The sequence below is a fragment of the Neolamprologus brichardi genome, chromosome 16 (genome assembly GCF_056152115.1).
Source record: "Neolamprologus brichardi isolate AB-2024 chromosome 16, ASM5615211v1, whole genome shotgun sequence".
Lineage (NCBI taxonomy): Eukaryota > Metazoa > Chordata > Actinopteri > Cichliformes > Cichlidae > Neolamprologus > Neolamprologus brichardi.
The window spans coordinates 10,642,490-10,664,816 of NC_142119.1; the positions used below are offsets into that span (position 1 = coordinate 10,642,490).

Consider the following 22,327-nt stretch of genomic DNA (forward strand, 5'->3'; position numbering starts at 1 on the left):
TCTTTTTTTTTCATATGTAAACCATATACCTCAAAAAGTGCCCGGCGGACTACGAAGTGTAACCAGAGAAAAATATGCAAGGTCACAACTAGAAACTGATCTTTCTGTGTCCCTCAGCAGGGTGTACAGTGTGGCTGTGCTCCAGACTAACCGCTCTCACTTGTTATTTCAACTAAAACTACACTAAGCTCTGTCTAGCTGCTCTGCTTCGTTTTCTCTTTCTCTGGGCTTAATTTCACCTCAGGATCTATTTACGAAATTGTCTTTCTGAGACGTGGGGATTTGTCTGAGCTTTATGGTCGCGTGTGTGTTACCATTTAAGAGCTGTCGTTGTATAAGTGCTGCATTGTGGGGCTTTAATATGTGAACACGTGGGGAGATTTGTTGAGTAGTTGGTTGTGTGTGTGTGTTAAGTCCAGAATAATTGATTGCATGGATTTAACTGAGTGAAGCCACAATGAGGAGAGAGGAGCTGTTGTAGGGAGGGACAAACAGCATCGTAGCAACCAAATTCCTCTGGATCCGAGTGGAAATATTAAAATGATGACATGCTCTTTCGCTCTGATGATGTGATGAGACTACACCTCTGGCAACATCTGCAGCTCTCTTCCCTTGTTAAACTACAGGGAGGGAGGGAACGTTTAGGTAATGAAAGGCTGACAGAAAAAAAAGACGAACGAGTGGATCAGATATGTGTCTTTTGAAGGGTCATACCACAGAAACATGTGTTACTGCTTTCAAATGTTTCAGGGAGACAGTTATTAATTTTTTAAAGTGGTGCTGATAGTATTCAGAGACTTTATTTAAAGTAATAAAATAGTATGTATGTGTGGATCTGAGTTTACTTTGTGTTTTATTGTGAAGTTTAGTTCCTCGTGTGGCTCCCCTTTGTTCTTTTTCCCACCCACATCTCTGCCTCATTTCAGTTCATCTTGTGCCCTTTTATCTCTCTTTGGTGTGTATGTTTCTTCTGTGTTCTCTCAGTCTGCTTTGGTGATTTCTTGATAGTAGTTTGGATTTTTGCAGGTTGTTTGTTTGACCCTAACACTGAGATCTTTAGGTAATGAAAATGTGGCGTCCCTATATAAAAAGACAACTGCAGGACAAAGCACACGGAGCCTGTGACATCACATAAGTGGACCTGATGAATTTAGAGAAGACTTAAAGATTGGTTGGCCCAGTGCAGTTGGTGGGCGTACCAAATTTCCTGCTGTGTATTTGAGCAGCTTAAACCAAGAATTATTTATAAGTTAGTTTGGACTTAACTTGAGTTACAGTTACAGTGAGAATCAACAGAAGCAATGCCAGAAACAAAAGTAAATGGTCATTAATGCTGCATCATTTCACACCTTGTGTTATCTGTACAAAATAAACAGAATCCTGTAAGAACCTGATGCCCTCTCACCGTCTCGTCTCCTTATATGCCCACAGTGTCACAGTGCAACATTAAGCAAAAGGTGCAAAGGCCAATCTTCAAGACTAAAAATAAAGCAGGTAAACTTTCCTAACTGCAGCTTCTGTCCTTCTGTGTTATAAGAAGGAAACTTTAATGTTAATCCTGCTAACCCTAGCTACTGCACAGATGTAATGCAGTTAAAAAAGTCCAGGATCTAAAAAGTATATATATTTAAGTTTATTACAAGTACCAACACTTTGAACTAATATGCAGAGTCATTTGTTATGATATTGTAAAGTATTGGAAACATGTGTGAAACCTGGACCCATTTGTTAAGGGCTAAAAACGAGGCCATGTGGGTCAGAGCTCCAGTGTGATTTGTGTTAAGATTACAATTAGGATACATTTAAATGCTCACTTTTCATTGTATGGGTGTGTCGTGACTGATGAGCTCTCACCTTGATGTTAATCACAGCCAGATGTTTCGCAGCACGGTCAATGCTACGCGTTTCTGTCAGTGGTTCCAGTGTATAGTACAAAATAAGCACAATTAGAGGCACGATCACTGTTTTTTTACTGTCAGAGCCCGTCTTTTTACTTCATGGCTCTGGTTTTAATTTTTTTCAGTTACTTCTGTGTGTGTGTGTGTGTGTGTGTGTGTGTGTGTGTGTGTGTGTGTGTGTGTGTGTGTGTGTGTGTGTGTGTGTGTGTGTGCGTGTGTGTGTGTGCGTTTTTCTTCCTTATATTCCTTCCTCTGTTTCTGAGTCTGGCAGTCGCAGCAGAGCTCTCAGCCAGAGAAATGAACCTGGCTTGAATCACTTTGGCTCCTGGAGGAAAAGCTATGAACAAAACCAGCCTTTTGTGATTATGATGAATGTGGCAAGGAGATGTGTAATTTACCTGTCGAGGGTATCGCAGATGCCATTTTAATGAGTTTTCCTAAGACCTGAAGAATCTCTGAATGCATCTTGGCTCTATGTGGTCAGATTAATGGAGGATTATTTCTCAAGTGTTTTTTCTTTCTTTTTATAAGCCTCAAGATGTGTAATAAAGAGTACATGAAGCATTTTTCTCTATACTAAACAAAATGTGTTTTACCCTGCAGCACTCGGTGTGATCTAATGCTGAGTACAAATTAGTATATGTCTGGAATTATTAGTATTGTGCTGACCAAAGATTACCAGCATAAAGGCCATTTTTCTCCAAGAAATGCTTTTATGAGGCTTTCATGTGGAGGGTTTATCTAATAATCACTCAAAAAAAAAAAAAGATTATTTATTGAAGGATGTGAAGCACCAGGCCACATCACTCCCTTTGTGCAAATCTCAGCTTGAGCTCAGCAGTGTGGGGACTGACAAAATCTAAGGAGTAGTATTCATCTTCTGGAATGCTCTCCAAAACTGTCCTCATCCTTCCAAAGTCTGAATCTTTGTCAGTTCCTTATGTAACACACCCATCCACATGAATATCTGCTGCAGGCTGATGGCCCTATAACAAGATATTTCAACCTGCATTTGGGAGACAGACACTCTACTTTTAAGATTAGGTGTAAAACTTTCCTTTTTGGCTACAGCTCGTAGTTCGGGCTGGATCAAGTGACCATGAGCTGTCTCTTAGTCAGATTGCAGTGGGCCTAGGCTGCTGGTGATTTCCTTTGATACACTTCTTCACTCACCTCATTTCACTCACTCTTTGTTTATTCTCACTGCATTTAATCATTATTAATCTCTCTCCACACTGTGTATTTCATCCCGTCTTCCTCCCCTCACCCCCAACCGGTCATGGCAGACGGGCGCCCCTCTCTGAGCCTGGTTCTTATCTTGACTGTTGTTGTGATTTTGTGCTATATAAAATATTTTAATTGAAATTCATCAAAAGACCTTTATCTACTTGTGAAAGGAAAGAAAAACAATCTCAAACAAATGAATAAGAGCATCACTTACCTTGTCTGAGAGGCACAAAATATTTGATGAATATATATCATCTAACATTTTAGCATCTAATCAATCCTCTGTCATCTTGGTCATTTGGAGGCAGAAGTGACGAGCCGGTGGAGTGTAAAGTTATCGGCTAACACTTGCAAACTGAAGTAGTTGCCTTCATGTATGGTATAGATGCAAAGAAGCAGATATGTAATAAATAGTGTTGACTAACATACAAATAAGTTGGCTACTGTAAGGAAGGACAAAAATGGAGATGCTTCATTGCTGCCCTAAATGACAGATGTGCCACATATACAAATAAAGTACTACAACTAACTTATGAAAATGACTTGTCAAAAGCATAAATTTTGGCTAGGTGCAATTAACCACAGGTAAGCTCTCAACTAGCAGAGGTGAAGCCTCAAATAGCACCTGGGTATGGTCACCTGGCATCCATCTCTTGGGAGCGAGATGCTTTTAGAACCGGACTCATTTCTGCAACCACAGGTTTTGGCACATTTGTTTTGAGGGATTTGCAATGCCTATGAGGAAAGAAATGTGAGCGGTTTGAGAATACCATTGGTAATTTTATATTTTTCCCTTTATCCCAAGCTAACTGAAGCGCCTCACTTCCTGTGCTTCCTGTGAGCTGCTGATTGTTTCCAACGAAGGCTTGCAGTGTGCTGAATGTTCAGACCGGCAGGAGTAAAAGCCTTCGCACTAAATCACTGGTGCATTCTATCAATCCTCTGTACAAAGCAGGGAAAAAAAGAAACGTTTATTTTTTATTGAATTTCTGTAAGGGACGTTTGTCCTTTCCAAGTGTGACAGCTTCCCTCGCCTGTAATCTGAATCACTTTATTTTCTGTGGTGTTGTGGCTGTGTGGGCAGCGGTGGGGTGGTGGGGGTGATTTTCTGCTGACGGTTTGTTCCTCCCGCTCCCTTGTTATTGCAGCGTTGAAGATAGGAACATGCAATGCTGCTCCGCCCTCCTCCAACCTGCCTGTTCTATTTTCACCCAGACAGCTGAAGCATTGCTCCTGTCGCCTCTGTCCTCTCACTGTTTATCTTCCCCCTTCTTCCTCACTTTCTCTTTGTCCTAGAGAACAGAGATTTTCTTCTTCCCTCTCTCTCTCCTCTCCTCCCTTGCGCTTTTCCCATTAGTACACTCGAGATGATATTTTCTTGTCCTTTTCCAAGGATCCAGTCCCCAGCTTTTCTTTTATCTCTTATCTAGGGAGTGATCGTTTATACTTTCTAGTTTCCTTTTCTCTTCTGCATATGCGGTTGATGTTGTATATACGAGCTCTTGTTATGACCACTAATCGGGTTTTAACGGTAACAACCTTCCAGCCATCTAAGTCCCAGAGTCCTAATGAATTCAACAATAGTCAAAGGAGCTTGGATAGAAAGCGACAGTCACACATGACCTGGATAACTAAGAACCTACACAGAAACCTCAACAATAACAGTTTTATTGGTTCTTCAACAGGATTTAAAAATGGTAAAGTGCAATTATAACCCAATAATGCTTTTGTTTTCTCCTCTCACAAAAATGGGTTATTGTCCAATTTAGCTCACTTTCCTCTATAAATATGCCCTGTTTCTCTATAAATAAACCACCCACTGGTTTAATAAAGGCCCTTAAATATACCAACTCTTGGTACTGAATAAACCATTCCTCTGAATAGTTTGGCGGTGTCAATGATGGTAACTATGAGCGTTTGAAAAGGGAATTTATTCATGTGGAAACTCCAGTTCAGGACCAACTTGTGAGGCAGTCACTGAGGTGTAAGTGAAGCATTGCAAATGTACAACAGCAGCATCACAATACCCATATATTCATAATAATAACAGTGATATTTAAAAATAAAGCACAATAATATGAAGTCAAATGTGTCTTCTTCACACATTTAGACTTTTCAATATTTTCCTATTTAGACCTTGGATGGTCTAAATAGGAAAATATTTTTGCTATTTGCCAATTACAGTGACAGAGAATTTCCTCTGGGGAGGATTGCTAACAAAAGTTGCTGAAATGTGTCTTTCACAGCCACAAATGTAAACGTTGTGATGATGCTAGAACAAGTCACTGAATTTAACCTCTGCTCACCATGAATGTCTTTGCAAAACATTACATCATTCCATTCATTGGATAGATGTTATATCTCTCAGCAACCAGCAGACACATCATCCCTAGAGACATGGTGTTAGCATGACTGAAATCAGACTATATCATTCTTTACGTACTGGAAAAGAAAGTATGAAAAATTATGTTTTTTCGATGTGTAATCTGTTGTTATCCTGTCATGCAGATTCTCTGTGTATCCAGAGATTCGACCCTGGGCTGGGACTCATTGCACCCATAAACCCCATGATAGCAGGAATCAGCCTGGTCCCCCCTCCACCCGTTCCCCCCGACATGCCCGTCATCAAGGAGATCATCCACTGCAAGAGCTGCACTCTCTTCCCTCAGAACCCTAGTAAGACTGTACTTTAATGTAGAACCGATAAACTTTACTTGAAACCTTTTAGCGGTGTGACTTTTGCAGTAAAGGTAGACAGCAATATCAGGCTAGTAAAAGTAAACTGATTAGCTCAAATGTACAGTCAGTAATGTTTATATACTTATTTAATAGAGTCCAGAAGTTGCCTCCTTCAACAAAGAAGCAAAAACGTGAAAGAGGCAATGCAACAAGCATTTTTGAATTCTCTTCCTCCTCATCTCAAGCTCCATCTTTTATATAATGATAATAATGAGCTGGCTATACAACAACAGCTGTTTATAACACTTTGCCAGCTAATGTTACACTCGAGTGTCCAAAGAAATGACGCTTTCCTTCTCATAAACAGTTTGATTACATTCTCAGACCATATGAGAGTTTGTTCGCTAAGTGTCCAAGTCCAATAACGTTAGCTCGACGTCAAAGAAAGTTTCACTAATGCCGACTGACAGCAGTTAACACTGTCAAAAACAGCAGAGCTTACCAACAGAAAAGTTTAGGATATCCTCAACAACTCACCTCAGTATCACTGTATCCAGAAAAATATGCATTGACACGTATTGACAGCTGAGGTAAACAGCAGGCTGAGAGCCTACACTAAACAACAGATGAAAGGCAACCAGAGTTGTTTGTCCTACAGCAGCCAACATAGTTAGAATTATGTAGCAGAATTTGAAGTGGTTAAAAAACTGAATTCAGTTGACTGCAGTCTGCTCATATCTAGTGGTGAGACTTTACAGGCTGTAACTTAGGTAATTAGCTTAAATGTGAGATGGAATCTATTTTAATATTAGATGTTATTATTTAAATGTTGTTGTTTTTTTTCTTTTTAATTGCTCAAACTTGACATAAAAGTCAATAGTTTTCCTCTTTAAACTGCAGTGTAGCAGGAGAGCTGTGGATGATGTGGCCATATAATCATGTAACCGGTCCTTTTATTGTGCCTCAGACCTTCCTCCTCCGTCGACACGGGAGCGCCCTCCCGGCTGTAAGACAGTATTTGTGGGGGGTTTGCCAGAGAACGCCACAGAGGAAATCATCAGGGAAGTGTTTGACCAATGTGGGGAGATCACCGCCATCCGAAAGAGCAAGAAGAACTTCTGCCACATCCGCTTCAGTGAGGAGTTCATGGTAGACAAGGCTATTTACCTGTCAGGTGAGCACTTTTCTTGGGAAATACAATGCCTCAAGTTTGCAGTTGGGATATTGTTTTCATTTGTTTGTCTTGGTTTGTTTCTTTGTTGTTTTTTTGTTGTTGTTGCGGGCCATATTGGGATAAAAAGGTAGTTGGCTAGTTATCTGTTAATGCTAGCTTTGGCTGAGTAGCTTGGTTTGCTTGGTGTATCCATAGTTTGGAGTGAAAGGCTAATGAAATGCTAGCTAAAAACATTGTGTTTTTAACAAAATGTACCCAGCATAACAGCAGATCTGCTAGTGTGTGTTTTAGTACAGCTGCATGCTAAACAACATGATGTAGCACCTAGCTATCATTATCTATTAAGTTGACCACTCTCTTGTTATGCATAACTTTCAGCTTTATTATAATTTTTCATTGCTTAGTTATATAAAATTCACCTTCAGGTAGTTGTCATAAAGAGGAAAAGTAGTATAGACACCACAATTGATTTTGTGGATTGTTTCTACTTCTACTGTTAAGCTAGATATTATAAGAGAGGGCGAGAAGAGCTTATTTTTAGGCCCAGTCTAAGGTGGATATTTAAGGAACTGTATTTTTCATAATTTTTCATCATCTTCATGTTTCACCCTAATGATTTTCGTTGGCAGATCAAATCTAATGACATTTGACTCTACCTGTTGTAGCAAATGCCTAAATATAATGGTATCACCTTCTCCCCTTCAGGGTATCGGATGCGTATCGGATCCAGCACTGATAAAAAGGACTCTGGGAAGATCCATGTAGACTTTGCCCAGGCCAGAGATGACCTTTATGAGTGGGAGTGTAAACAACGCTTACTGGCCAGAGAGGAAAGACACCGCCGCAAGATCCACGAAGACAGACTGCGGCCACCATCTCCCCCTCCGATTGTGCACTACTCTGAACACGAGGTAGCACTGTTAGCAGACAGACTAAAAGGTGAGCACTGGCAACGAGTTTGCAGAGAAAGTGTCAATTAGCTTTGCATTGAGAAAGTAATTTCTCATCACTATACGACAAGTTTACTGTGCCACAAACCTAGCAGATCAACTGATCTCATTGCTAACTCATACCAGGTGATGAGTCAGCTGATACCCTTGATGCTTCTAAAGGGCAAATCTCACACACATGCACACAGAAAAACAACCCCTGCTCCTCCTTTAAAGGCTGTATCCAAATTCATTTTTGGTGTGCTGGCAAGGGCAGGAACCCAAAGACTGCAGAGGCCAGCACAACCATGAGCTTGATCATGTCATGTCACTAATGTGACAGGGTTGGACCGAATCTGTTCAAGGTTTTTGTGGTTTGGGTCAGGTGGTCACAAAATCTGCAGCTGTTGTCATGGATACAGAGAGTAAATAAAATCCCTTGTAGTAAATATATTAGTCCAAAGCCATGTACAACTTTTCAAAGCGGATTTGTAGGTCACAGATAACAACGCTTTTAATTTGATTGGCAACACATCTGTTGCTCTGTGTGTGCGTGTGTATATAATCTCCTGCTTAGGTCACTTGCTGTGATACCCAATAACATGCATGAATTAATTGTCCAGGAAGCTGCACAATTATTGATATTCTTCATCCCCCCGTTTGTAGCCACTGATAAACAACTGTGTTTGATGGCAACAGTATAATGCAGGCAAACAGTGTGCAAACACAGGGGAAACACTCAAAGACTGTCCAAGAAGCCATGTTTGCATCAGCCTGTATAGGGATTTCTTGTTTTACAGCAGTGTTTTGTGTGTTGTTGTAAAAACTGCAGTTATTACTCAGCAGTTCTCAGAGAGCTCTGGAGTGACATAAGAAATAGGTTTTGTGACAACAGAGTATCAGATATTTTTTTTAAAGGGAGAGAAATAAAAGCAACTGGAGAAGTGGGATTTTAGTTATTAGATTTTCAAGTGTTTATCAAAGATATCTGCACAGACTGTGAGCTCTCCGCATTCAGTCATCAGTAAAAACACTGAACAATAAAGGAGACAAACACGATTGAGATGGAGCAAGAACTGCTAAATAAAAGCCTTACCAGAGTTCTCAACAGTACAAAATAAAACAAAACAGTTGCAATTTTTTATGTGTCTTTACCTTTCTCATTAACTTCAGTGGCTTCCTGCTTATTTCTTCTTTTTTTTGCTTCTAGCAGCTATAATCCAGTAAGATATGCATTATTAAGTAAGCCATTGTAGGATTCTGGAATTCGTTTACAGATGTAATCGAGTCATAAATACATCGTTTTAGGCCCTGTGTTCAGGCTGAAAAACTTAGCCTCTGGAAAGGAAGAAAGAAGATGACTTCTCTGACTTCTTGTACAGCAAAAAACGCAACCTCTTATAATTGTCAGACTCTAAGCTGTTTTTTTATGGCAGCAGCAACACAATATGAAGCATTGAGCTAAATACTGATGTTGATGTTTAACAAACATACTTTGGATGCTAACATTATCTAAAGTACCTGTGATGCTGCAGTATTTGTCTTTTTTTCCAAGTTGTATAATAAGATATCCATCAGTTCATTTTGCTGACCAGTCGCAGGACCCTCCCAGCTGTCATAGATGAAGTGTGTGTGTCTATGTGTGCCCTGGTGACTGGAGTAGAAGTCAGATGATCACCAAATTTATCACAGACACAAAGATACTTGGATTGAGCCATGCTGTTAGCATTACTCGATAAAAAAAAAAAAAACTGGACTAGCTTGAACATACAGTACACAACACCTGGTTACATGTTAATGCAAATGTGCTTTCCTGGTCTTACCACTCTCACAGGAAGTTGGTGGGCATTTGACTTATAGCATGTGGCTAATGTTGAGATAAGGTCTATTTTCATCCAAAAAATTTTTTTCTAAGTCATTGGGGAAAAAAGTGACACCAAAGAACAAAGGTAAAATGCAAGTATAAAAATGTGTGACTGCGGGTAAATTGTGGGTAAAATGAAGTAAAGCTAGCAGCAACAAACAGAAAGATAGATTACTATATAAAACAAGAAATAACCAAAGCAACAATCCAAAACCTTTGACACATGCTGAAGTTTCCTCTGTTATCTTTCCTCAACTGGCAAACCCTGCGTGTTGAAGAATCACACTGAGTGCATACCCAGTGGGGTACAATGTAATGAGAAGGGTTTCTGACCATATATATAATATCCTTCCATCCATCCATCCATCTTATCACGCTTATCCAGGGCCGGGTCACAGGGGCAGCAACCTAAGCAGAGAAGCCCAGATGCCCCTCTGCCCAGCCACCTCCTCCAGCTTTTCTGGGCTACACCAAGACATTCCCAGGCCAGCCGAGAGATATAATCTCTCCAGCGTGTCCTGGGTCTGCTCCGGGGGCTCCTCCCGGTCATTACCCACAGCTCTTGGCCATAGGTGAGGGTAGGGACGTAGATCAACCACTAAATTGAGAGCTTCGCTTTCAGACTCAGCTCTCCCTTCACCACAATGTACCGAATAGCGTCTGCATCATTGCAGCTGCAGCACCAATCCGTATATATAACATTTATTGTTATATTAACAGAAAATGTGGTGAGAATGCAGTTAAGATGTTGTGTTTGAGTAAAATTTAGCAATCCTTGGTTTGATCTCAGATGTTTCCCATGCTTGACACCAAGTATTTTTTTCCAAGCTGTTTTAAACCTGAGTAGAAATGTGCTCCATAAAAGAAGGAATCGTGACAATGAATAATTCAGGTGACATTTGAAAGAAAGGTGAAGTCCTCGTTGTGCTTCTCTTTTAAAATCAGCCCAGTTTTACTACAGGAGTTACGTTTTTCAAGCCCCCATTTATCTACTGTGTAATGGGATTAATACCATGGACCACTCCCTTTCTTTCTGTACTGCTGCAAACCTGCACCCACCTGCTCCTTCTGCACGTGAGGAGAATTGATGGGAGAGGAGGAAGTGTGGGACTGAGTTGGCAGTGGTTTTGATAAGTGAGAAGTGAGCAATGAGGGGTGTTTGCTGTGAAGGTCATTCTCCTCCTCCTCCTCCTCTTTCACCTCCTCCGTGTTGCCTCCACTCTGCTGTGGCTAATTCTTGTCTCCAGTGATTGAAAGTGTTGCATATTTACAGTAAAAGGCTGTAAATTTTCTCTGTTTAGAAAAACACAGCGGCGCTGGAATCACTTGCAATTTAGTGCAATTTAATCACATTCAGATCCAGCGCACTGCTTATTACTGTTATTGCCTTCATGCATTGTGATGACCTTCATGTTGTCTCAGATTGAGCAGGCAAACTAAACATTAGCATCTAGTGTTATTGTTATATTTTCCGTGTTTCGACCTAAACTTGTCTTTAATGTGCGGTCAGATCCACTGCACGCATCATTTAAATAAAGCATGAAAGAGAAGAAAGTCAAGATCTTGACTGTAATAACTCCCACACAAAAAGAAATAATAACATCACCTCATGTGGTACTGTGACCTTTGTGCCAATAAAGTGTTGCTGAGAAACACATTACCACCATCAGTGGGAATCAGATATATCTTATTTCCATGGGAACTGGTAAAAAGCCTGGTGGTCTTTGCTTAGTGCAACAATAGATCCAGATGATTTGAATTACTCAAACTGATGCACATAGTCGGTGTTATAAGGTACAGACAGACATATCTGTTCTTTCTAAATCTGCTTTATTGATCCAAGTTTGAGTTGCTGTTCTGAACCCATTTTTACATCTATCTCAGATCGTCATTAAAGGTAAGTCTCATGTCAGACCTGTCATTGAAGTTTTCTTCTTCACAGAACAGACTGTACCATCAAGGTTGTTTTTTTTTTTACATCTAACAGTGCATCCATCTGTTCATCCATCCAAGTTTTCATTGTATATTTGCAAAGCGAATGAGAGAAGTTCCAGACAGAGCTCTGTGCAAACTGCCTTTTGTGTTTTTTATGATGTTTATAGGTTAGAGTTGGTGCTGAAATATGGAACAGAAATGTTTTGAATATAGAGCATTATACAGAAAATAATCAGATCTTTTAGGAACTTTTAGTTCCTAAAATATCTGCACTGCGCAGCTCCTTCAGTGGGAGACTGCAGCACCCACGGTGTGGGACGGAGAGATTTTACAGGTCTTTCCTCCCCACTGCTGTCAGACTCCACAACAAAGACTTTAACTGATCAAACACACACATCCACAAATGTGCAATAACACTAATGTGCAATAATCTTTTCTGGCATCGTTGCATTTTTACTCAGTTGTATATAGCATTTGTATTCTATTTTTATCTTATTGTATATTTTATTCTATTTTATTCTACTGTATATAGTATTTTATTTTATTCTATTCTGTACAGTTGTGTACTGTATTTATTATATAATGTATATTATTCTAGTTTTTGCTTCATAACTTTTGCACTGTCCACTTCCTGCTGCGACAAAACAAATTTCCCACGTGTGGGACTAATAAAGGTTATCTTATCTTATCTTAGTAAATCACAAACAAACACGATCCTATCAGTTAATCTGTTGAAGTCATATGTAAGTGCTGTGACATGACAAGAATGGTCTCTGAGACATGAAGAGGCCATGTTCAAATGGCAGCAGATTATTACTAAGGCGTGACAACAGCAATCCCATAAGAAAAAGAATCACAAGCTTTCACATTTGGTTCCTTTCAAGCAAACTTGGTATATGAAGACACATAGCAGCAGTCCAGTCGCAAGTGCATTGTTATCAAATGAAGCATCAAAACTCTGTCTTCCAAAATCAGCTTTACAGTGATCAGGGATTTATTATATTAAAAATAAATAATAGCACTTTTTAAACAGGATTCCTTTCTGCCTTTTCTATGTCTGCCATTTTCTGTATTTATCTGTGGCTCTGTTCTATCTCTCTGGAAAACCAGCAGCATGTTGCTTCTGTTTGCTCCAGAATCTCCAGTTTATCTACAAAACCCAAACCTCAGCCTCAGTGCAGTGTTCCCATCCATCCTCTAATACCTAACATAAACAAGCATGTTTTCTCTCTGAATAACCCTTTTCAATTCATTCTTCACCTCAAACAGCAGGGGAAATAAATTTCCATTATTCCCCCGCACGTCCCTGTTCAGCAGCGCTTCATTGTGCTCGCTGTAATGTGACTGTAATCTGCTGCTGTGTATGAATGGGGCTTTATCAGAGTGGGGGAAAGTGTCTTCTTACAGGTTGTGTTGCACTGGGTATTGAGCTCATTAAATGCTCTCTAATTCACTCTCTTCTGCCGTCGTCCGCGGCTCCGTGGCACCATTCAATTATTATTCAAATGGAAGAGAATGCACTCGACGGAAGCCCGCCGAGACGCCGCAGTTTTTGTGACTGAGACCGAGCGCTGCTTAAGGTTGTGCTTGAAAAAGTTGAAAATCAAAAATGCATTTTGTGTTCAGCGGCTGTGACGTGGCTCACAGACCCGTGAACGGTGAAGGCCTCCAGAGAAAGAATTTAGTCCCCAGTAACTGCTCCATTGTTTATTTAGGCTGAGTGAATGTTAAAGGTCCCATGAAACGGCTTTCACATCATACTCTTCAGTCACCATTTGGTGTGATGTACCAAGACACGGCGTGCTGGGGGAGAGACTTGGAGTCCAAAGAGATTTTAGTATTGTGAATGTATAAATTTTAAAGCAGCTGTAATGCTTTTTTCTCTCAAATTAAAATGTAAAAAAACATCTGTCTATCAAAAGGGACTTTGGTCGGGAGTTCTCGCCTTCAGGAGAATATCCCTCGGCCGTCACCTAGAGCTGTCAAGTTGGGCTTTGCCATCAAGGAATTAAAAGCAGTTTGGATATGACTATTGAGGACAGGGAAGTGCTTGGAGCGTCTGTGTTGAGACTGATAAAGTGTTGAGCCTGAGTCTTGACACAGCTCTTGTTTCAGGAGTGGCACCTCACGACTACCCCACGTATCTACTACAGAAGCATCCCATTATGTAGGCAGGCAGGCTGGCGACGTGAACACGTGTGAACGCAGTAACTCGAGAATGAACTGGTGCAGGAGTTTCAAATTGATACCATAGGAGCATCTACTTTAAGTTCAAATCTCTGTGACCTCACCCTCAAGGTCACAGGTCAAGCTATCTAAAAACAAGGCAATGTAAGGTTTTGAAATTCATAGCACTGCAGGTGTTACTTCAAAAACATTCATCACCGTCATTATCAGGGAACCGTGAAAGATGCTGAAAGAAATGGAAAGAAATAGTATACCTTAGTTCTGTACCATTCATTCTTCCAGGACACTTGCATGTCCATCTGAAGTGCAGGGCTACAACTCCGCTCTACACTGAATATGTCTGGGGGAAAATGAATGAGAAATGTACTTATACAACACAGCTTTATTCACCTTGAAGGACCCCTGCGGTTGAGGTCATAGTTGGGATTTAGATCAATTTCTTGCATATAACAGCTGATTAAAGAAGATAAGACAAACAGTAGTTATCAGTAAGATACAGATACAAACCTCCGCCTTTGATACTGTGGACCATCATATTCTGCTAGATAGGCTGAGACACTGGGTGGGTATATCAGGGGCTGCTTTGGACTGGTTTGAATCCTATTTGCATGAACGATACTTTTCTGTGGCTACCTCTAAGTACAGTTCCTCTTCTACTTTTCTTGCCTATGGTGTGCCACAAGGTTCAGTTTTGGGGCCTTTATTGTTCTTGCTGTATTTACTTCCTCTTCAACACTTATTGAGCACTTTTAAGGACATTTCGTATCACTGCTATGCAGATGATATTCAGTTATATATCTCCTTTAAGCCCCATGATGTTTCCAAGCTACAGATTTTGCATAAGTGCATAGACTCCATTAGAGGTTGGATGGCTGGAAACTTTCTTCAACTAAATGAGGGGAAGACTGAAGTCCTTGTGTTACTATTGACTCAGCTCTGACTTTGGATGCCCATGTAAAATCTCTGGTTCGCTCCTGTTTTTATCACTTGAGAAACATTGTTAAGCTGAGTCCCATTGTATCGCGCTCCGAATTAGAAATTGTCATTCATGCATTTGTTTCATCTCGTCTGGATTATTGTAATTCTTTGTTTACTTGTTTATGTAAAGCCTCTTTGGAGCATCTGCAAGTTGTTCAGAACGCTGCTGCAAAGCTTCTGACCAAGTACTCCCATGTCACACCCCTGCTGATTCAGCTGCACTGGCTCCCTGTTAAATTCAGAATCCAGTTTAAGGTTTTGACCTTGACTTTCAGGGCTCTGCATGGACAAGCACCAACATATATAAGTGAACTTTTACATCCATACATTCCCAGCAGGTCCCTGAGGTCATGTGACCAGGGCTTGCTGGTTGTCCAAAACACAAGGCTGAAAACAAAAGGCGACAAAGCTTTTGTAACTGTGGCCCCCAGATTGTCGAACTCTCTCCCTTTGAGCCTGAGATCTGTGGACTCCGTGGTTGCTTTTAAAAAACAGCTAAAAACTCATCTTTTTAAAGTTGTTTTTGGTTGATTTTTATTTTTAGGTTTTAGCTTCTGTGAAGCACTTTGTGATTTTTTATCTTGAAAGGTGCTATATAAATAAAATTTTACTTTCTTTTACTTACTTACAAACATTTTGTCATCATGTGAAAGCTGCACTTGTGCAGCACAGTGGTGCACTGGTGAGCACAGTTGCCTCACAAGTAAAGATTTGAATCTCCTGGTTAAATGGAGGCGTCCTGTGTGAAGTTTCCATGTTCTTCCCTTGGTTTGGGCACTTCAGCTTCTTCCCTGAGTCCAAAGAAATGCTTGTTAGGTTAAGTTGTTATTCCAAATTGTCCAAGCATGTGAGGTAGAGTGTATAAAATAAAGCACTGTATGAATATACTCGATGTTTAAGTGTGACTTATAGTCATTTTGAATCAGTACGGTTTGAAATGCACTTTATAAGCACAGTCCAGTTCATTTTTAAAAGTATCACTGGTGTTGGTATTGGAAAAAAAAGAACTGCCATACCTCTTTTTCTTACCTTTTTCAACTTGTTCCCACAGATGATCATAAGTTCAGTGAGGCCATAGCCATTCTGTTCACCTGGATCGACAGAGGCGAAGTCAACCGCCGCACCGCCAATCACTTCTACTCTATGATCCAGTCGGCCAACAGCCACGTTAGACGACTGATGAGCGAGAAAGCTCAGCATGAAGAGGAGTTGGAGCGTGCCAAAGAGGCCTTCAAGAATGCCCTGCTGGCTATATTAAATCAGTGTAAGGACGCTTTCATATTTTACACACTTAAAGACGTACTGAAAAAACTTCCAGACAAAGGACGTCTCACGTGAGAAGTTTTTGCCATTGTAAGTGTAAGCTGTACAGGTAAGTTCAACCAGTGGTTTTCTCTTCACACTGCAGGTAGCAAGTTTCATTCTGTTTCACCAGTTTTAAGAGAACCATGAACTAGAGACAATCATATGATTGGATAGCACCCATGAATCAACTGCACCTTCAGTTTAATCAGTTAAGTCAATCGATTCATGTAGGATGTTTAAACACATAAGACTTTGGCTAAAGTGCTGTATATTAAGCACCTGAGACTGAACAGTACTACTTTTTTAGGTGAAAACCAGTTAATAGATATCCACTTTTGACCTCGTGTCACCACGTGTGCCGTCAGTGTGAGCTTACTCCTGATTGCAGTCTCTCACACTGCTGCAGGGTGTGGTGCAGTGGCAGATTACGGTGGTGCAGACCATGAAGCCATTTTCACCACATCCATTTCTAAGCCCGTCTTGATGCAAGTCATTTACTCTGTGAGCATCTCGGCCCAGTCTCCATGACAACACTCCCCGATCTGTCTCACCATCAGCTCCATTATCTTCGGCGCGCTGTGCAGTGGTGATTAGGTCAGTCGCACAGAGGTTTCAGAGTCAGTAGCATGAGTGCGCCCTGACCTTTTCACAGGCTGCCTTCAAAAAAATGCCAACACACACTGAGTGATAACCACAGCTGCTCTGTTACTGCATGCTAATGCTACTCTGAAACAGCACTGGTTAAATAGCACCCATTCACTGACACTTAGCTAAGTCTGCAATTAAAGCTGCATTAGGTGAATTTTGACCACTAGAATGCAGTGTATTTACAAAAACACAATAATCACTTGTTGTGTTCAGCAGCAACAGACACAACCACTGAAATGGAAAGGAATCCATGTCCACCTGATGTCGTACATTTGCTCTAGTTTTATCTCAGTTTTGGTCTCCACCACCTCCCAAGGAAAGTATGTATATAACACAACCTTTGACTCCTTTAACTCCTTTAACTCCTCCACTGTTACCGGGTAACATACATAACACCTTCTAATTCCTAGAATCCGATCTCCTAGGAGTTAACCTGAAACAGTTAACCAAGTGAACTTGTGTGTTAATTGAAACCTATTTTAATAATAGCTAAGGCTGATCATCTGCTAATATGTAATGCTTTTAAGATTTCTGACACTCAGATACAATCTAAACATCGCCAATGAGAGAAGTATGTGAAATAAAGTGTGCAAAGGTAATATATTTCACATGAGCAGCAAGAAGTATGCACAGAACCAAAACTAGGAGCTAAAAGGGTCAAAAATATCACTTAATGCACATTTAATCCGATGTTACGTTCAGAAAAAGGCATATTTGGCGTCATTTCACGGTTCGTGTTCATTTGTAAATAAGGTGAGTGAGAAAATGGACAGTTTTACTGTTTTTGTCTTTTTGTCAGTAGTTTTTCTGTGATATGTGAAAAGGCTAAATCTGACATTGGTTCATTCAGGTTTGGCAAAGTAAAGTTATGTCGTTACTGGAAATGTTTGACCACAAATCAAATGTCAGAGCAACAGAAAAAAATGCAAGGCAGCATAATTATGCAGAATGGAAGTGTGTCTCTTCTGATTCGATGTTACAATGTTATAGACAATCCTCCCCAATCATCCAGTAATTTCTTGCACACAGATTGATTCCATTATAGCTTCTCCTTAACATTAAACATGTAATATCCCATGTGACATGTCTACATTTCTGATGGAGTCTAAAATTCACAGTCCATTCTGGATAAATGTTGCCTTTGTCAGTCCAGTGGGAAGTGAAGCTGCAGGTGATGAGATGTAAGTACAGAGCACTGGCCAGGAGAGAGACCTGCTCATCACATGACACACATTTTAGATGAATTCTTTTAAACTTTTAGAGGATGGTTTTGGTTTAGCTTTTCCTATTTGACATGCATCTGCCTGTAAAGGCTGTGCTAATACATATTTTCTCACCACCTCCGAGATTCAAGGAAACAAGGACTCATGCAAAACATTCTCCAGCTGTCAGTCTAAGAGTCTCCCGCAGCTTTACAGACAGCCCTGAAAATTGCATATTAGCTTGTGCACGTGTGTGAAGATATGGATAGCTTCCCATGAATCAAATGGCACAGAGAAGATAAACACTGCTTGATGTTTATTGACCAGCACTACAGCTGGATGACAAAGACTCCAGTTGTGGCTAATTGCTCTGCAAGTTGACTGAAACATGATTCGGAGACATCAACTGGGGTTAATTATCCAACACAATCGTAACTTGTTCTCTCAGCCATGACAGTAATTTCGGCCCATAGTGGCTCCAGGAATGTGGCCAGGAGCCGGTGTTTGTTGCCAGTGGGACACATGCATGGTAGCTTTTTTATATCATGTGGAAAGCATCCACATGTCAGACACTTTTCTTCAGCTGAAAAGGGAAACAAAGTCTGCAGGACGCTAGTGTTGATAGGCGCTGCAAGGGATCACGCCTTTTAGCAGACACATGCATTTTCCATCTGGTCTTGTGTTTTGCATCCACCCAGTTGCCTTGGATTTAGATCTCTATGTGATTACCCTTAACAGCAATTCCAGGCTGTTCCGTCAGACTAAGACAAGCTTTTGAAATCACTCATGTAAAAACATGTTTGCAAACAATAGGTAAAAAAAAAAGCAAAGGCACTCTGAGACTTGAGGTATGATGATGAGAACCGTTTAACCCTCTCAGGCTCAAATTAAACTTTTTGTTTCTAATGCACAACCAAGACCTGCAGTGGCACTTCTGAGTAAAAAAAACTCATAAAATATGTATGTGGGTTAATCAGGTTGTTAGTTTTTAACTGTTGCAAATCTGCAACGCCTGCCTTGAGAGGGTTAATATTTAACCATTATATCGCAAGCCTCGGAGTGCCTTGGATTGTTCGTGTGGTTTGCAGTCTTTATACTGAGCGCTGTTGTTCACTGAGTAGGATCTTTAAAAAAAAACACTTTTTCATAAAGCTCAACTGCACTCCAGATTTTTCCTTTTTTTTTAAAAAAAAAAAAAAAAAAAAAAAGAGGTTTATTTGAAAAGCTGTACAAGAATCATGCTGCTTGGCCCAGGATAGAAGATTAAAGCCACCTGCCTAACGCTACATCCCCATCACATCACCAAAACAGCTCAGACTCATCAGGGCTGTGATAGAGAACCTCAGGGGGTATCCCGCTGCGGCTCGCACAGGATTACAGCAGCTGAACCTTTGTGTTCTGCTTGTTTTAGAGAAGGGCCTCCATGAAGCAGGCTAGCTCCAGTGAATCTGGAGCAATTTCTCCCAATCGGGGTTGTGAAAATCTCAAAGTATTCCTTCCTTGGCACATTGTCCTGCCGGGAAAGGCAGCTGACATTTGGGAGAGCAATTGCTGTGGTTGGACTGGTCGGTCCGCAACAGTAGCTGACGTTATGTTTCAAGGTAACAGCAGAACACTGTACTGAAATAATCAGTGTTATTCACTTTAGTTTAATTAGCATGCCCGAGTTCTTGTTTCCAACAATCTCTTACATGAAGGTGGAGGATAAAAATTCAGTGCATTAAGAGCATTTTGTTTTTCATCTTTCTCATGGCAAAGAAGATTTTTATTCAGTCTTCATCTTTAAGCATAACTCCCTGTTAATTTACTCCAAAGTCATGTAATAATAAGACTTGAATGGGTTTTTTTTATTTATTTTGAAATTTATTCTTATGCTTATACATTTATTCTTCAGATAAAAGTCTTTCTTTAAAGGAGCACTTTACTCCAAGTACAGTCGTCCTGTCATCATCTGCTCACTGAGTCAGGAGTTCAAAAGTATAAATTGGAATCCAGTAAAGTAATATTTGAGATTTTGCATGAAGGCAATTGTGGTTGATTTTGATTAGTTTTTCTTATTGCTTTCTGAAATATGGTAGCATTTCATCTGAGCCCTTGATTGCAGTGAGGAAGCTGTTTGGGCTGATATGAAAGAACCAAGAGGCAAAAAAAAATATCATTTGATAAAGACAAATAGAGCGTAAACCTTCCTGGAGGTTGACTTGAGCAAATGATGTCACAGACTTCAGTTTTGGAATAAACTGTTCCTTTAACACGAAAGACCTTCGTGGCCTGCCGCTTGTGGTCGGTGCATGTCCACGGTCTCTCCTCTGTCTGCTGTACGAGCCTCAGTCAGTGCTACAACGCTACATAAACGGCTTGTTTTGTCTTGACCCTCCCTCCTCTTCCTCTTCCTCCTCCCCGTTCACCCCAAAGTCGAGCAGATCACCGCCGTTTTCACCGCTGCCACCCGGCAAAAGGCATGGGACCATTTCTCAAAAGCACAGCGCAAGAACATAGACATTTGGCGCAAGCAGTGTGAGGTTGGTATACCTTTGTTTGTTTTTTTCTGTTTTCTCCTCCCACCCTGGCTCACTGCTTTCTTCTCTGCTGTCACTTTTGAGTCCCCAGGAGAGAGCTGGGGATTGACACACAGTCCCGTAGGATTTGTTGTATTCAGTGTCTGGGTTGTTGTTTTGCTGGATGCTTCGCCCTCACAGACAGACAGACGGGCAGACAGCAGCCTCTGATCGCCCGGGCCTCCCTTTATCCCTGCAGCCCCAATGTAAAGCAAAGATCTGATGCCTCCTCGAAAGTGTGAGACGCTGCTATGGCAACACTGCTTTCCAGGGTTAAGTCTCAAATCAATTATTTATCCCAAGTCAAATCTAGAAAACAAGTACGAAGACGAGAATGCTGCACACGAAAGAGGGAAGACCCGTTCACGCGGCAGCACCACAGAGGATTCAGACGTGGAGCAGCCTGTTGGCGCACGTGGAGGTTGTGGGTTTGTTGTTCTGTGGGGGTGAGGGGGTTGAATACACCAACTTAGAATGCAGAAATGGAAAGTGATCGAAGAAAGGATAAAAGTGAAATGTACTTGAATTTGTGTATTTTATTTCAAATCACAAAGGGACAAAGGGAGTAAGTGTTTTGTTAGTTTTTGTGTTTTTGCTCCAGCACACAATTTCAAAGGATGATTTCTAAGCATTTCCAAGCTTTGAGATTGCACATTCAGGTGTTAGAGTGGGTCGTCTACCTATCAGAAGGTTGGTGGGTGGATCCCTGGCTCCTCTTGTCCATCTGTCAAAGTATCCCTGTGCAAGATATTGAACCCTGAGTTTCCCCTGATGCATCCATCAGCAAGTGAGCGTGTGTGAATGTTATGCACATGTGCTTAGATAGAGATAAAAGCCCTGTATGAATGTGTGTGAGTGGGTGAATTGTAGTACTTAAATTGAATAGACAGGTGCCATGTAAGTGCCAGTGCATTTGCCAATATTTTATTTTTGAGACCTAAAATAAAACCTAAGACTAACACCAAAAGGAGCTGAGGGACGTGGAAAATTTTTTGCTTGAAAACAAAGCAAAGTCCAATAAATGACCTAAAGGATAAAAAGCACTTCACTGTCGGAAGCTTTCACTCCACTGGTTTGATGAACACTTCAGATCCTTGTGCAGTCATATGGAAACTTTGCTGGCATTAATACATAAAGCAGAAAAAAATAATACTTCTATTATACTTTTTTGTTTGTTTGTTTTGTCTTTTCATTTGAGCGTGAACTAGAGATATTTTATTTACATCATCTTGTCTTTATTAAACAACACTAATTGAACCAGTCTCACCCTGCGAGAGCTAGGTTAGGCTCCAGTCCCCCGCAACCCTGAACTTGGTAAACGGAAGATGGATGGATGGATGGATGGATGAATAGGCAGATGGATGGATGGATGGATGGATGCAGTGATTTGGTCCAGGTTGAAAAGCGAATAATGAAAGGCATCCTCTTAGCATGTTTGTATTCTTTCAGTTGTCTTTATTTTGGCATTTTATATTTTGGGTAGCCAAAGCGAATACTGTATGACACACAAGGGTCTTGACTGAGGCATTGGTGTCACCACAGTTAATATTTTGGGTAAGAGGTATTGAATTCCACAGGCTCTTATTCATCTATAGTAAGATTCAGTCCCCTTGTGAGATCTTCCTTTAATGGCTACCGTTCATGGTAAGTCTATATGAATCCATATTTCTACAACAACAGGAGTGTCTCTGCTAACTGTTTGGAAGCAGGCTGCACATTTTTCCTCAGTGGAGATGGATATTA

General features: G+C 40.7%; 1 protein-coding gene across 3 annotated transcripts in view; it reads left to right on the forward strand.

Annotated features, from left to right (window-relative positions):
* The window catches only part of enox1 (ecto-NOX disulfide-thiol exchanger 1), a 136,053-nt gene that overhangs the window by 92,646 nt on the left and 21,080 nt on the right, over positions 1–22,327 (forward strand). For all 3 annotated transcript variants that reach the window (XM_006806412.3, XM_006806413.3, XM_087829746.1), the window contains exons 5-9: positions 5,634–5,801; positions 6,772–6,978; positions 7,684–7,917; positions 15,923–16,135; positions 20,442–20,548. In XM_006806412.3, the coding sequence (XP_006806475.2) occupies positions 5,634–5,801; positions 6,772–6,978; positions 7,684–7,917; positions 15,923–16,135; positions 20,442–20,548 (929 nt within the window). The remainder of the gene's footprint in view (positions 1–5,633; positions 5,802–6,771; positions 6,979–7,683; positions 7,918–15,922; positions 16,136–20,441; positions 20,549–22,327) is intronic.